The 12,451-nt window shown below is 45.6% G+C and overlaps 1 protein-coding gene across 1 annotated transcript; it reads right to left on the bottom strand.

Annotated features, from left to right (window-relative positions):
- Positions 1 to 801: 801 nt before the first annotated feature.
- On the bottom strand, positions 802 to 12,328 carry LOC8027252 (target of rapamycin complex subunit lst8). Its single transcript, XM_029967573.3, has 8 exons — positions 12,129 to 12,328; positions 11,869 to 11,920; positions 11,085 to 11,247; positions 7,895 to 8,045; positions 6,871 to 6,948; positions 4,466 to 4,590; positions 2,675 to 2,910; positions 802 to 992 (listed from the first exon to the last, which is right to left on the bottom strand). The coding sequence occupies exons 1-8, from the start codon at positions 12,246 to 12,248 to the stop codon at positions 880 to 882; spliced, it is 1,038 nt and encodes a 345-aa protein (XP_029823433.3). The 5' UTR covers positions 12,249 to 12,328; the 3' UTR covers positions 802 to 879.
- Positions 12,329 to 12,451: the final 123 nt, after the last annotated feature.

Raw genomic sequence — 12,451 nt, forward strand, 5'->3', positions numbered from 1 at the left:
TTGGAGCCCAACACTTGCCTGACCAGTAGGAAGTCGGCATGTAGCGAACGCTCTCGACACCCGCCTTGAGCGTTGTCTAGAACGAGTCGTCATAGCGCGGCTTTGGAAAGCGATCGCATATCGGTTGTCGTACGCACGAACGCTGAGAATGGCACCGCGGGTTGAGAAGCCCAAACAAACCCTACTCCCAGAAAGTGTTGGTTTCACTCCGCTGTGATGAGATTGCGGGTTTGCATCGAAACATCTTTTGGTGCACTGATCAAATCGAAAGCCAGCTGCGACAGCGAGCAGACGAAGCAGAAGCAAGCACAGAGCAGACGTAGCTTAAGCCTAACGACCGAGCAGAGAGGAGACGATGGGAGCTTGGTTGAATTTAGTTTGGATAAAAGCGCGTCGGTGCATGAGGCAGTCTGGGATTGTTTTTTTTTTTTTTTTTTTTTTTTTCCGGCGTTGCTGGGTCTGGACGACATGCCAGGTCCTGCCCTATTTAAACGTCCTTGAGCCTGGTGGCACCATTCCGTGCGGTGTGCTGCAACATCTGCGTCCAACACAGCTTGGCAATCTTGTCTTGAGTATTGGACAACCACATGCTGCTGGAAGACTCACTCTACATACAAAGAAACCACCATTTTACCAACACTCACACACAGACATAGACCACATACTTTAAAAAGGCCATCACATTTTCCCCGGTGGTTGCACACTATGTGCTGGCACATAGTGTGCAATGACAGACACCATGACAGACACCAAGTTTCTAACAGAGTGGTACTTCTTCACACAGCAAAGGAAAAGCGCAACAACTGTGGGACACATTTTATAGATGTGATATGGACGTACAGCAAGTCGGGAACGAGACTTCCTCTAGGAATAAATAAATCAGGCTCCGTCCCGGAACGCCAGTGCCGTCAACGCCTTCTGGTGTCCACTGAACTCCCTCTTTACTTCCGCTGGTTCGACGCTCCAGAGGCGAGCTACGCTGTCCGACGAAGCTGCAAGAAATCGCATCACACGGGACGGTAAACAAAAAACAATCAGAAACAAAAGCTTGTTAACTGTTCAATTGAGATGCGGTGTTCTAACTCGGTAAGAATGAGCTACATGCTTCGACTGTGAGATTCAGTTTCAAAAGCTGCTGCACTGCTCCCTCAATGTTGAATGAACAGATGGATGGATGGCAAGTAGATTTCCCCTTTGTGCTTGGCGGCACGTTGCAACGTTTTCACTTGAATTTGAAGTACATTCAGTTCCATTAAGCCGCCTCACCCATACATTTTATGTGTGATTTCGTGCCCTCGATCTTTCTACCAATCTTCAAACCTCTTTGCGATTGCAATTCTTCATACCTGTTACGTATAGTTTCATAATGCCTCACGTTTTATAAGACCCGTTTCTTTTTCCTGTCTCTATTCTATTTCCGTCATGGTCTTCAACATATTTCATTTCTTCATTTGTGCCGCACCCCCAAATACTTGCGACTTTTGACACAGTCTATTAGAATGCTTTGTACAAGGGAGTGCCAAAAAGTAAGTTAGACTTTTGAATAAAACAGAAAAATACAGATACATACTCGTGCCATGTATATAGGTTTAAAGGTACTACTGCCGAGACCGGTTATAACGAAGTCGGTTATAACGAAATAGCAGCTACAGCAAAGCGATCACGATTTCCCATTCCCTCTTGCACTCCGAAGTCAGTTTTAACGAAACGGCAGATATAGCGAAGTGATTTCCGATTTCTGTTGACTTTGTTATAACCGGTCTCCACATTACAACCTTTATTAATCTGACAAGTGTTCACAGTCCTCAGGCAACCATGTCGAGAAGCGAATAAAAGATTGGCCTCTAAACAAACAGACACCATGTGAGTAGAACTCTTGATTTTGGCATTTTATTTTAAAAATATTTTTCCACATTTCCTGGGCTTTGATTTGCCAACTATAGACGCGTTTAAAATTTGAAATTTTATGCGGTGCAGACCACGCAAGAATTAATTTTCTTGCAAACCATTCCTTACTACAAGATGGGATGGGCTTTGGCGAAAGAATTATGTACATGAAGGTTTCTATATAAAAGCGCCTTTTGTCCATCTATAACGCAGGCATTTTTGAAAGTGCGCTGCATAGGAGAAATTCTTACGTGCAAAGTACATACCAAAGAAAAGGCTTTTTTTTTTTTCGTCGGTCGAAATTTGCTTTTGCAGAATACTATGCGCCGAGTGTGGACTACAGTCCAGTGAACATGGCACATCGTTTTTGGATGCACTCCTTCCGACTTCCGGGGGTGTCCCTCTTTCCATGCATTTGTCAAAAACCATCATCCCGGCCTTGTATCCACACACAACCTCGCCGCAACCTGCAACCTTCGCAGCATTGTCAGCGTTAAAGCACCGTGGCTCAAAGCATGTGAAGCAAAAACTCACGTTGTGGAACCTCAGGTATCCTGCGCTGAATTCCCGCACCTGCCCGTTTCGATTCGGACGGGTGTCACACCGGGGTGCCATCGCGTTCCACTAATGCGCGACGCACATCGATGACTCTGGGCTGGCAGTGGGGCCAACTAATTTTCTCGTCCACGGCGAAGACGCCGGACACCCATCGGGGCTGACTAACTTCCCCGCCGTTTAAAACAAAATGCGCAACACAATTTTTCGTTGGCGGTCAATGCCCACTCACCCGTGATGAGGAACTGCGCGTCTCCGCTGAATGCCACGTCCCAGACCCAGCGCTGGTTGGCGTTGCTGAGCTCGGCAGTGGGCAGGATGTCGGCGACCTTCCAGGCCCGCGTCGCCGAGGACTGGGACGAACTCCGCCTGACCAGGCGCTCCGGTCCGTTGTCGTCTCCCGACGCCAGGAGGTCGGAGAGGCGCCAGACGCGGGCGGTTGCGTCGGCCGACGACGTCACCAGCAGGCTGCGAAACAGCAAGGTCTGAGAATAGGCAAATATAGGGGAAAAAAGGCAGAAGGAATAGTGCACCCCCCCTCCACCCCACCCAAGGCCCCTGAGGTCAACTTTTTCCTAATAAAAAATTTATATACACCAGTTTTTTTTTTACGAAGAAATGATTTTTTTTTTCTTTTTTTGACATAACAAATATTAGGTCAACAAGACAAATCTGAGCAACTTTTTGCCCATAATGTCATCTCCTTGCAGCCCCCTCCCCCCCCCCCCCTCATTCCCCAAGCCTGACCCATAGACCCGCCCTTGGGTTCCGAGGTGTCTACGCGGGGCTAGAGCTTTATGGAAATGTGCCCCGTGGAGTCTAACTAGAGCTATTAAATAAGCTATGTTTAGAGTATCGACCCTTCATTTCTCAAGCGAAACTGCCCGAACGACTGTGCAAAGGCACAATCCAGTGGCAAAAACAGTTGTGGGTGGCGCAAATGCCGAAATGTGGGATATACTTAGTGCTTCGGGTGACGAAAATAAATATTATTATTGAGGTGTCAAGTGCGTCTTTGAAGTCATCAATAACAAACAATGTTTTACTACCCATCGGTAGTCTCATTATTTCACAACTAAAAGAGCCTGTACAACATTAGGAGCTAATATTAACTTTAAAACAACAATAAATATAACCACTTTATTTTTATATCCTATATTTACTCGTAAGAAAGCGCAACATGTACATAAAAACAAATGACGTCCTTATATTATAAGTCACGTGACCTTTTGCGCGGATGGAGCGTTCTCTCCTCCCGACGTGGCTACGTCCCCGCGCGTGGATGTAGCCTCTGCCGTTAATGAATTTTTTGATCGGAGGTTTTATGGCTCATGTTGCCATTGCAAAAATAACGGTAATTACTATTAGAGACCAGAGCAATTAAACTAAGTGGCATAATTTGGTTACATAGTTTTTTAGATAATAATATTTTAAATTTCACGTTTTTAAGCCACATCTAAAAATTGTGCGTGAAAATCCCACTGCAAGCCCAGCCCACAATGATGTTCAGAAGAGTAACCATGTCACTCTTCCAAGCGTCAGTGTGGGCAGGACTTGCGGCATGCCTATTGCACGCGTTTTGAGAGCAATTTTTAATCCAGCTAAAAAACGTGAAAATTGATTAATGAATATCTCAAGTGCTAATGAACGTTTGCAAGTTATTTTATTTGATCTGGCCTCTAATAGCAATTTCCATCAATTCCGCAATTGCACCATGACCCGTGAATAATCAACAAAGTTAATTAACATATTTTAGTTAATTAGCGAACTTACCATGGCCATTATTTTCTCAGCTAATGTCTGCCAAATCCGCCATAATTGTGTGTGCGGCTTACCTCTTTTCATAAAATGCCACTAGAGTTCAGAATTCAGCGTATAACGTACAAACTATGGCACAGAAGTCAGTAACCTAGCCCACGACGTACATCCCGTCAAAAAACGGCACTAGAGCCCATAACAGAGTGTGCAACATACCATTTGCAAGAAAACGGCGCAAGGGTCGGTAATTGGGGGTACGGCATACCTTCCGTCAGGGCTGAAACGGCACTTGAGTCCGTAGCGCTTGTGAGCGGCAAACTTGACGAGACGTTCGGGGCTCGCCATTTGGTTGTCCGTCCCCGCACACAGCGTGAACAGGTAGCAGACGCCCTGGGAAACGGCCACGAGCCAAGTCAACACGAAAGTCAGGTTGACAGTAGTCGAGGTTGATGCTCCAAGGTTTGAAAAGCTTACTTCTATATATTACTGGCTGAATAGCATTAGAACTCCACTCAAAAATTAATCTGACTACATGACAGGAATCAAACAAACTATAGACCGTTCCACTAGGAAGAGCGGAGAGAGAAAAAATGCCCTCCCCCTCTCACCCCGTGCGTTGTCTGCTCCGCCGAGTGGGCTGTACCAACATCCGGCGGGCGTTCAAATTCAGTTTAAAATCGCGTCATTTTGGAAATTTCCAGTGCAGATGCGCGGATTTTAATAGGCAAGTTATCGTGTAATGCTGGTCTCGATAAAAAGACTAACAGAGTCCACTTGCGCTCTTACCTGGGTGCAAATAAAAAAAGAAATGGAAAGATTGGGTCCGAGTGGCTGGTCCTCCGGTGAAAAGTAAATCCAGTTGCTGTAGCTTTTTTACTATACAAAGTTCGTACTGCCGTAGGCCTTTAGCGACAATGAGTGACGCAATAGACGCAGCGGTTGAGGGTAGTACTGTCGGCCGGCTCCACTGCTATTGAAGGAAAGGAACAAAGATACGCTAGATGATCCAGAAATAAAACAACAGAGTGCTATAGGCTGATTTCGGAGTGGCTATAAATATTTGTAGAACGCAAACCACTTCACAACGGCAGCCACGAGTGAGAGTTTGATGTTTGGTACAGTTCGCCGGTACAGCCTAAAGAGGGAGAGCGGCAATCTCCCGCTTTGTCGTCTGCTAGCGGAATCAGGCGCGTGCCCTCTCTAGCGTTTTACCCCGCCGAACTTGCTGAACTTCCCGGATGTGGGGAGAGGGTACTGTGGTTGGACGAAATGCCGCCGCCCAGAGAGCGCTAAATGGAATGCAATCTGTAGCTGGAACTTTAGGACAGGTAAAGTGTGCATAAGACACAAGAAAGAAACGATGGCACATCACCATTTGACCCACTCAGTTGAAGTACAAGCTCAAACATATCAAAAGAAGAAGGAACCATGTGAATATTTTTGTTCTCTTCCCTAGATGCACAGTGTGCAGCATTTAAAAGGACACTGACATCCCCCCCAAAATTTTTTAAAAACTTTTTCCAGGCAATTTAATTTGGTGTTAGAAGACTACCCAATGAATATTTTGCAACAGCATCACATATATTTTTAATAAAGTAAAGAAAACGCAACTGCTCGAAAACCGAAACCGGACTTGGGAGGAAGATGAAATGTAGAGGAGGAGAGAGCTGCCGGATGACGTCTGGTTACATCTGACCGTGTCTTTTGTTTTTGTTTTGATTTTGTCTTTGTTTTTCCGTTGTGTGAGGCAGATGAAAAATTTACAATGCACATTGCACGAAAAATGACAAAGTCAAGCACTTCGTGCTTCATGTTTGTGCATTTTTCAAGCTCTCACCAATTTGTGTTTGCAAAACGAGTGATGTCTTCAGCCAGGAGAAGGGATGATGACTCGGCGATGTCTTCGTGCGAATCAGCTCGGTGGTCGGGCTGGTTCGCACGAAGACATCGCCGATACCGCGAACAACATTTCTGAAGCAGACATCCGACACCCGTCGTCCGCCGCCATCGCTTACTCTGCTTCGTTCAGCCGTCCAGCCCTTGACTTCCGCGATACGACGCCACGTTGAGAATTATGCAGAGAATGCACAGAGTGCTTCTGGTTCTCTGCGCAAGTTTTTTCAATCAGCTTTACAGGAAGCCACAGAAAAATGAATATCATATTTTTTTATATCTTTAATATTGAGTGCATGCCTTCAATGACTCACGACTTTGACTATATATGGTCTGTGTGTCTCAAGACTCTAAACCATAGAGAACTGCACGTGACCATGGAGAAGAGGGTGAGCCAGTTTTCGATCGGCCAGTTTTCGATCGGCGGTTTTTGAGAGGAAAGAAAACGAATTTCGGGCCGCAACTTGTGTTCTGGGTAGTTGGGCTCTCGTATGTCACGTACAAACAAAAACCTTGACGAGCGTGAATACCCCGTCAGTGTATCTTTAAACTTTACCGCACCACGGTGCCTATAAATATACACCCCGAGGAGAACATACGACACAATGGCCTTTTTTTTTGCAAGTGAGTTTTGAGTGCGAACTTATTTGAAGACGTCAGCTCCATGCACCGATGAACATTACCCCTGTAATGGCTCTAACCCGACTTGAACTTCCCGTCCTTCGAATCCTGCGATTAGCGCCAAAGAGGCAAAGGTTGAAATAGAGAAACCCTTACCTTATTGTCGATGGCCGCCAAGTGCTGGCCGCTAGAGTCGACATCCAAATGTTGCACCGACACATCCACGTCCAGAGCCTAAAAAGAGCGAAAGGCAAACATTTGCACGAGAGTATAGCAGCTTGCAAAGACCTTATTTCGGGGCTTGTGAATGAGGGGGATCGGAGCACGTGGAGCGAAGGCTCGCGCTGCAGAACTCAGGGACCCTGGGTTCGATCCCCACCACTGTACGTCTCAATCTGGACGTGCATCACCACTGCATGGTACAAGTCAGAGACCCCGGGCTGGCGACTGTACCGCACTGGCTAAATTGCTCGTCTACAGCTGAGACACCAAACGCCCATTGAGGCTGACTAACTTCTGACTGCACAAACATACACACAACATTATTATTATCATAATTTCGAATGATTGCTTTTCAGGATTCATTGAAGTGGAAGCAGATGGTCTTATACTGAAACCAAGAAGTTAGTGATCTATCCTTATGCTAGGCCCTGGACTATAGGTGGGATGCTAGAGGGCCAGTAAGCCGGTATCCTTGTTACATTTATCTAACACCTCACAAACAATGTGGATGGATTTCCAAGCAAGCAGGGTGGGTTGCTACCTGGGGCAGCAGTATTTGGGGACTTCAAAAAATCAAAGGCGCCTTATTTCACCGTGAGAATATCCCCTATGAAAGGTGACCACGAGAAAAAGTAGCGCACACAAAGCACTGTGTCAGCTTTGTCTGTGCACCCTTCTTTTGTGGACATCTTTTGTGCACGCCGTTCTCGCCGTTTGGAAGCATGCTCCGCCAACAGCTTTTCATAAAAAGGCGCATCGGATTTTTGAGCCCCAGCTGCTACTAAAAGAAGACCGAAATATGCGGATCTAGGTAAATAGTTTTTTTTATCTAGTTTTTTCTTAAAAATCTCATTACCACATTCTTTGACAATATTCGTGTTTCGGCCACAATGAGAGATGGCAGAAATAAAGTTCGACGACGATGGCATAGAGGTTTGTAGGACCACCGAGCACCTACCACCTGTTCGTTCTGGTTTGTTCTGAGGTCCCAGGCGTAGACCACCCCGCTCTGGTCTCCAACGAAAAGCTCACACTGGTTCGAATGCAGACAGGCGCAGTTCACTGGTGCATTGGTCTCAAACACACGCTGGCACGCTGGCGTTCGTGACCTGAACCAAAAGGAAAGAACATCTGAGTATGCCTTGGTTCTCCGTAAAACAATAAGCTCTCACCCCCGTACCAAATATACGCTCGCAACATTGTTGGCCCCAGCTTATAAAAGAGCTCGCCAACTATAAACTGAGGTCAGTCTATATTTGATTCCTCCCCCAGAAAAAAACAAATTTGTGCAGTGTTAATTTACATTCCGAGTTTTATTTGAGCGATTTGGAAAAATGCTTCAATTTCAGAGTCGACATCCCGAAATAGGAGCGTGTTTCTGAACCGTTCCTAACTCAAAATAAGTCTCACAACATTAATAGTGTGCTAAAAAATTTCTTTTTAGAAAAAAGTTTTTTTTCTGACTAATATCCAGGCACTAAAAGAAGAAAAAAAATTACACAAGCTTGATTGTGTTGAAAACGACCAGAGTTCTGCAGAAACCGTGCAACTTATTTTTTTAACTTTATGAAGTTTCTTATTCCTCTTTTCTGTCTTGATCTATCCACTCATTCTCCTACTGTGCTTTCCGCACTAAATTTAAAGGGAAAGCTGGAATGGTGTAGGGGTCACGTGACAACAAGTTATGATGTTGATTTCCCCGCTAAACTTAGCGGGAAAACTGGACTGCGTGATGCTCCCAGTGAGGCGCTTGTTCGTGACATTTATTCGCGACAATCTTCTCGTAGAAAACGACCCAATAAACACATTCTGCATTAGAAAAGTTTGAGAGTGCAGTGTCTCTTTAAGGGGACACTAAAATGAAAAATGGAATACACCTCCCATATCCAGAGATCAGTTAAACATGATCAACCCTATCTGTCATTGACAATCGCACGCTTGTATTCTGAATGGATGGCTATATCTTTCGTTCCAAACGGCCCATCCTAGGGAGCACTCGTAGAGCCGCCGTCGGAGAGCGTGACGCGTCACGGGGGACTGTGGCCTCGTGTCTCCCAGCACGGGCAAGGCTACGAGAAGGCTGACGTGGCTACGAGCTTTGCCACTAGGTGGCGTTGATGCGTTACAACCTAGCCATTCGAGATGCCCCAGGTCCGGTTGGGCAATGCCAGCAGGAGGGGAAAAAGAGACTCAACCGCTCTTCAACCTTCACCGACCCCTCCGTCTCGGCCCGTCTCCCCGCAGGAGTTGAACGGGCACGGGAGAAAAGAAAAATTCGGCTCAGCCAAGTCCAACAGGAACACGCGCATGCGACTTGCTGCCGTACTTTCGTGGAGCGCCGCCGATATTTTGGGAAGGGGGAGGTAGCGACATCCCAGGTAGCTTTGGGAACGTCCACCAAGGGCAATCTGGTAACCGGTTTATTCGTTCAAAATGATGATGTGGCGTCTTTCCAAACAAAATATTGGCTGTCTCTGCAGTGTTGCCAGAATATAGTTGAGATCCAGATAATAAAATACGTCCTAGAATTTTGTTTCAGCACCCCTTGAAAGGGACACTAACACCCCCCAAAAATTTTTTTTAATTTTTTGCCAGGCGATTTATTATGGTGTCGGAATACTACCCAATTAATACTTTGCTACAGAGTCACACATATTTTTAATAAAGCCAAAAAACGCAACTGCTCGAAACTGAAACCGAAACCCACGCACCGCACGGAGATGTGGAGAGGAGAGAGTGAGCGGCAGAAGTCACGTAGCTACACCCGACCGTGCAATTGTTTTTTGTTTTTTTTTCTTCCGGATGCAGCAGACGAAATGCATTTGGGATCCGTTCGCTGTGCAATTCCTTTGCAGTTATGTTTGTTCCGCTAGTTGTTCTGTACTTCAAGATAAGTTGTTTTGTACATTTGAGTGTTGGCCATTAGTACTGAGTGCCCGTGGGGAATTCCCGTGATCGGCTCCGAAAAGAATACTCCCAAGATGTTGCGTGAAGAGCTGCCTCACATCTGAAAGTGGCATTGTGCGGCAGAGGTGTCAAAAATGGAATTCCATACCATTTAGTTCAGCGACGTATAGTCAATTGTTTTTTTTTCAGTGATAATTGTAAAAAAAAAAAAGAAATGTAAACATTGCAAAATGCTTGAAAAAAAAATGGTATGCCCACAGTAGGGATTGAACTCGTGCCCGCTGCGTGTGAAGCGGACGTCTTTCCACTGAGCTACTGTAGGAACCCTTTCGTTTGTAGTAATGCATCTCGTTGACTGTATGTCGGAAATTTTGCTGCCAATTTCCCTCCAGTACATGCACTCCCGGCTTGAAGTCGGGCAGCACCAAGCATTGGCCACATTTGCACCAAGTAAAGAAACCGTACGCGTGCATATTCAACTCTATGTATGCACTTCGTGCCTGACGTTTGAGCAAGCGATGTCTTCAGCCACGAAAAGGGGCGACGGCTCGGCGACGTCTTCGTGCAATCGGCATGTTGGTCGGGCGTGTCGCACGGGATGAATATCAATTCTTTTGATCGGTCCAAAATTTCTCTTTTGAAGCAAGACAGAATTCGCCTGTATTGTGAACAACAGTTCTGAAGTAGAGGTCCCACGCCCGTCGTCCGCTGCCACCCGCGAGTCCCACGAAACGCGAAACGACACCATGTTGAGAATTATGCAGTGAACGCACAGAATGCTCCAGGTTGTCTGTGCAACCTTTTATTTTATTTTTTTTTTTTCAATCAATGCATTTGCAGCTTTTTGGAAGCCACAAAATATGGGTTTCATATTTTTTTCTATTTTTAGTATTGACTGTGTGCCTTCAATGACCCCCGACTTTGGTGGTCGCGTCAAAACCTTAGAAAGCAGCCCGTGACCACGGAAAAGAGAGTGAGCGCGACTCAAACCGGCCAGTTCTCGATCGGCGGTGTTCGGGCGGAAAGAAACCGAATTTCGAGCCGCAAATTCTGTTCTGGGTAGTTGGGCTCTCATGTCACGTACAATTAAAAACTTCGGCGAGCATAAATACCCTGTCGGTGTCCCTTTAAGCACAGATCAGGCCAAAAATTCAGCGTTTCAGATGAAGCGGCCAGTTCAAAATATATAAAATAAAATAATAAAAAAAAAGCAGCCAAATGGGAGAGGAGGTTTTTCTTGCCTGGAGTCCCAAATTCGAGCGGAAAAGTCTTCGCCGCCAGAGTACATCCAGAGACCATCTTCGTGGAAACCGAGTGCTGTCACGTTCTTGGTGTGCCCTTCGTAGCTCACCACCGGGTTTGAGTTGGCTGAATTGATGTCGTACGTTCTGATGTGCTGGTAGCCTTGAGTCAGCAAGGGGGCAAAGAAGAGAGGGGAACTCAAATGAGCATTCGCAGACTCAACAAGTCCAAGGTGACAGCAACGTCCGTAGATTACGTTTTGTGTGCACTTGAGTTCTAAATCACTCAATCGTTCTAAAGAACACTTCTGAGCTCCCTTCTTTTCCCGTAGCGACATTGCTTAGAGCTCGAGATCAATAGTTCCTTCCATGAAACATCTAAAACAATTATAATCAAACATCTTACGAAATGCCAGTGAGCAGATCAACGGTTTGATTTCCCACAACTCAGACCCGATATCCCACGTCAGGTTTTGTGTGTGCAGCACTGTGTGCCATCGCCTTTCTTCCGTGTTTGACTTTTGTGCATGCTGTACTCATCGCTTGGAAGTGTTTAAAAACATGCTTCAAGAGTAGTGTGTCGTTTGTGTCCTCTTCTTTTTTGTTGTCCTCCGTCTTGGGTTTTATGATGTTTTCATGTACTGCCTTCAATTCATTTCAATCGCTGCAACTAAGGGCAGCATTGTTTGAACATAAAGAACTTGTTTCTTCTTCCAGGTGCTCGTTCACTTGAAGTTTATTAAACACCAATATAAACGAAAAAGAAAAGGAGAAAGAAACTCACCGCCTGCTGCAATGTGCTGTCTGTCCGGAGAGACATCAAGCACATTCACTTGCTATAAACTGAATTAAGGATTTACATATAAGGTGATATACTGATCAACGGACGTGCATAGAGAGTTCTGTGTCAATAGAACTGTTTTCAAACGATCAGTCCGTCACCGCACATGCGCAGAATCCCATTTCGCGACATCTTACCGATCGTAATCGTACGGGTCGTTTAGAAATAGCGAACATTCGCCGTAAGCAGGTCGCAAAGGATACGGAGTCCGCGTGCTGGAGCGTTCTTTGGCACAGACCGCTGTGTGCTTGCCAGAGCCGTATGCTATGATCGTAGCCTCCCGTAGCCAAGATCACCTGATCACCGTTGGCGTCGGTTCCCATATCGCTTACATCTAAAAATTAGGCGATTCAACAGCAATCGAAATTCGTCTGCCTCCTAAACTCCCATATAGATGACTACCCTGCAGAATCGGATAAACCACCCCGCAGTAACTAATTTTTTTTAATATCAATACACATATTCCCACTTATACACTTTTTATTATTATATTTATATTTAAATATTTTGCAAAATCATAAATTTT

This window comes from Ixodes scapularis, unplaced genomic scaffold, assembly GCF_016920785.2.
Source record: "Ixodes scapularis isolate PalLabHiFi unplaced genomic scaffold, ASM1692078v2 PGA_scaffold6__148_contigs__length_123643588, whole genome shotgun sequence".
Lineage (NCBI taxonomy): Eukaryota > Metazoa > Arthropoda > Arachnida > Ixodida > Ixodidae > Ixodes > Ixodes scapularis.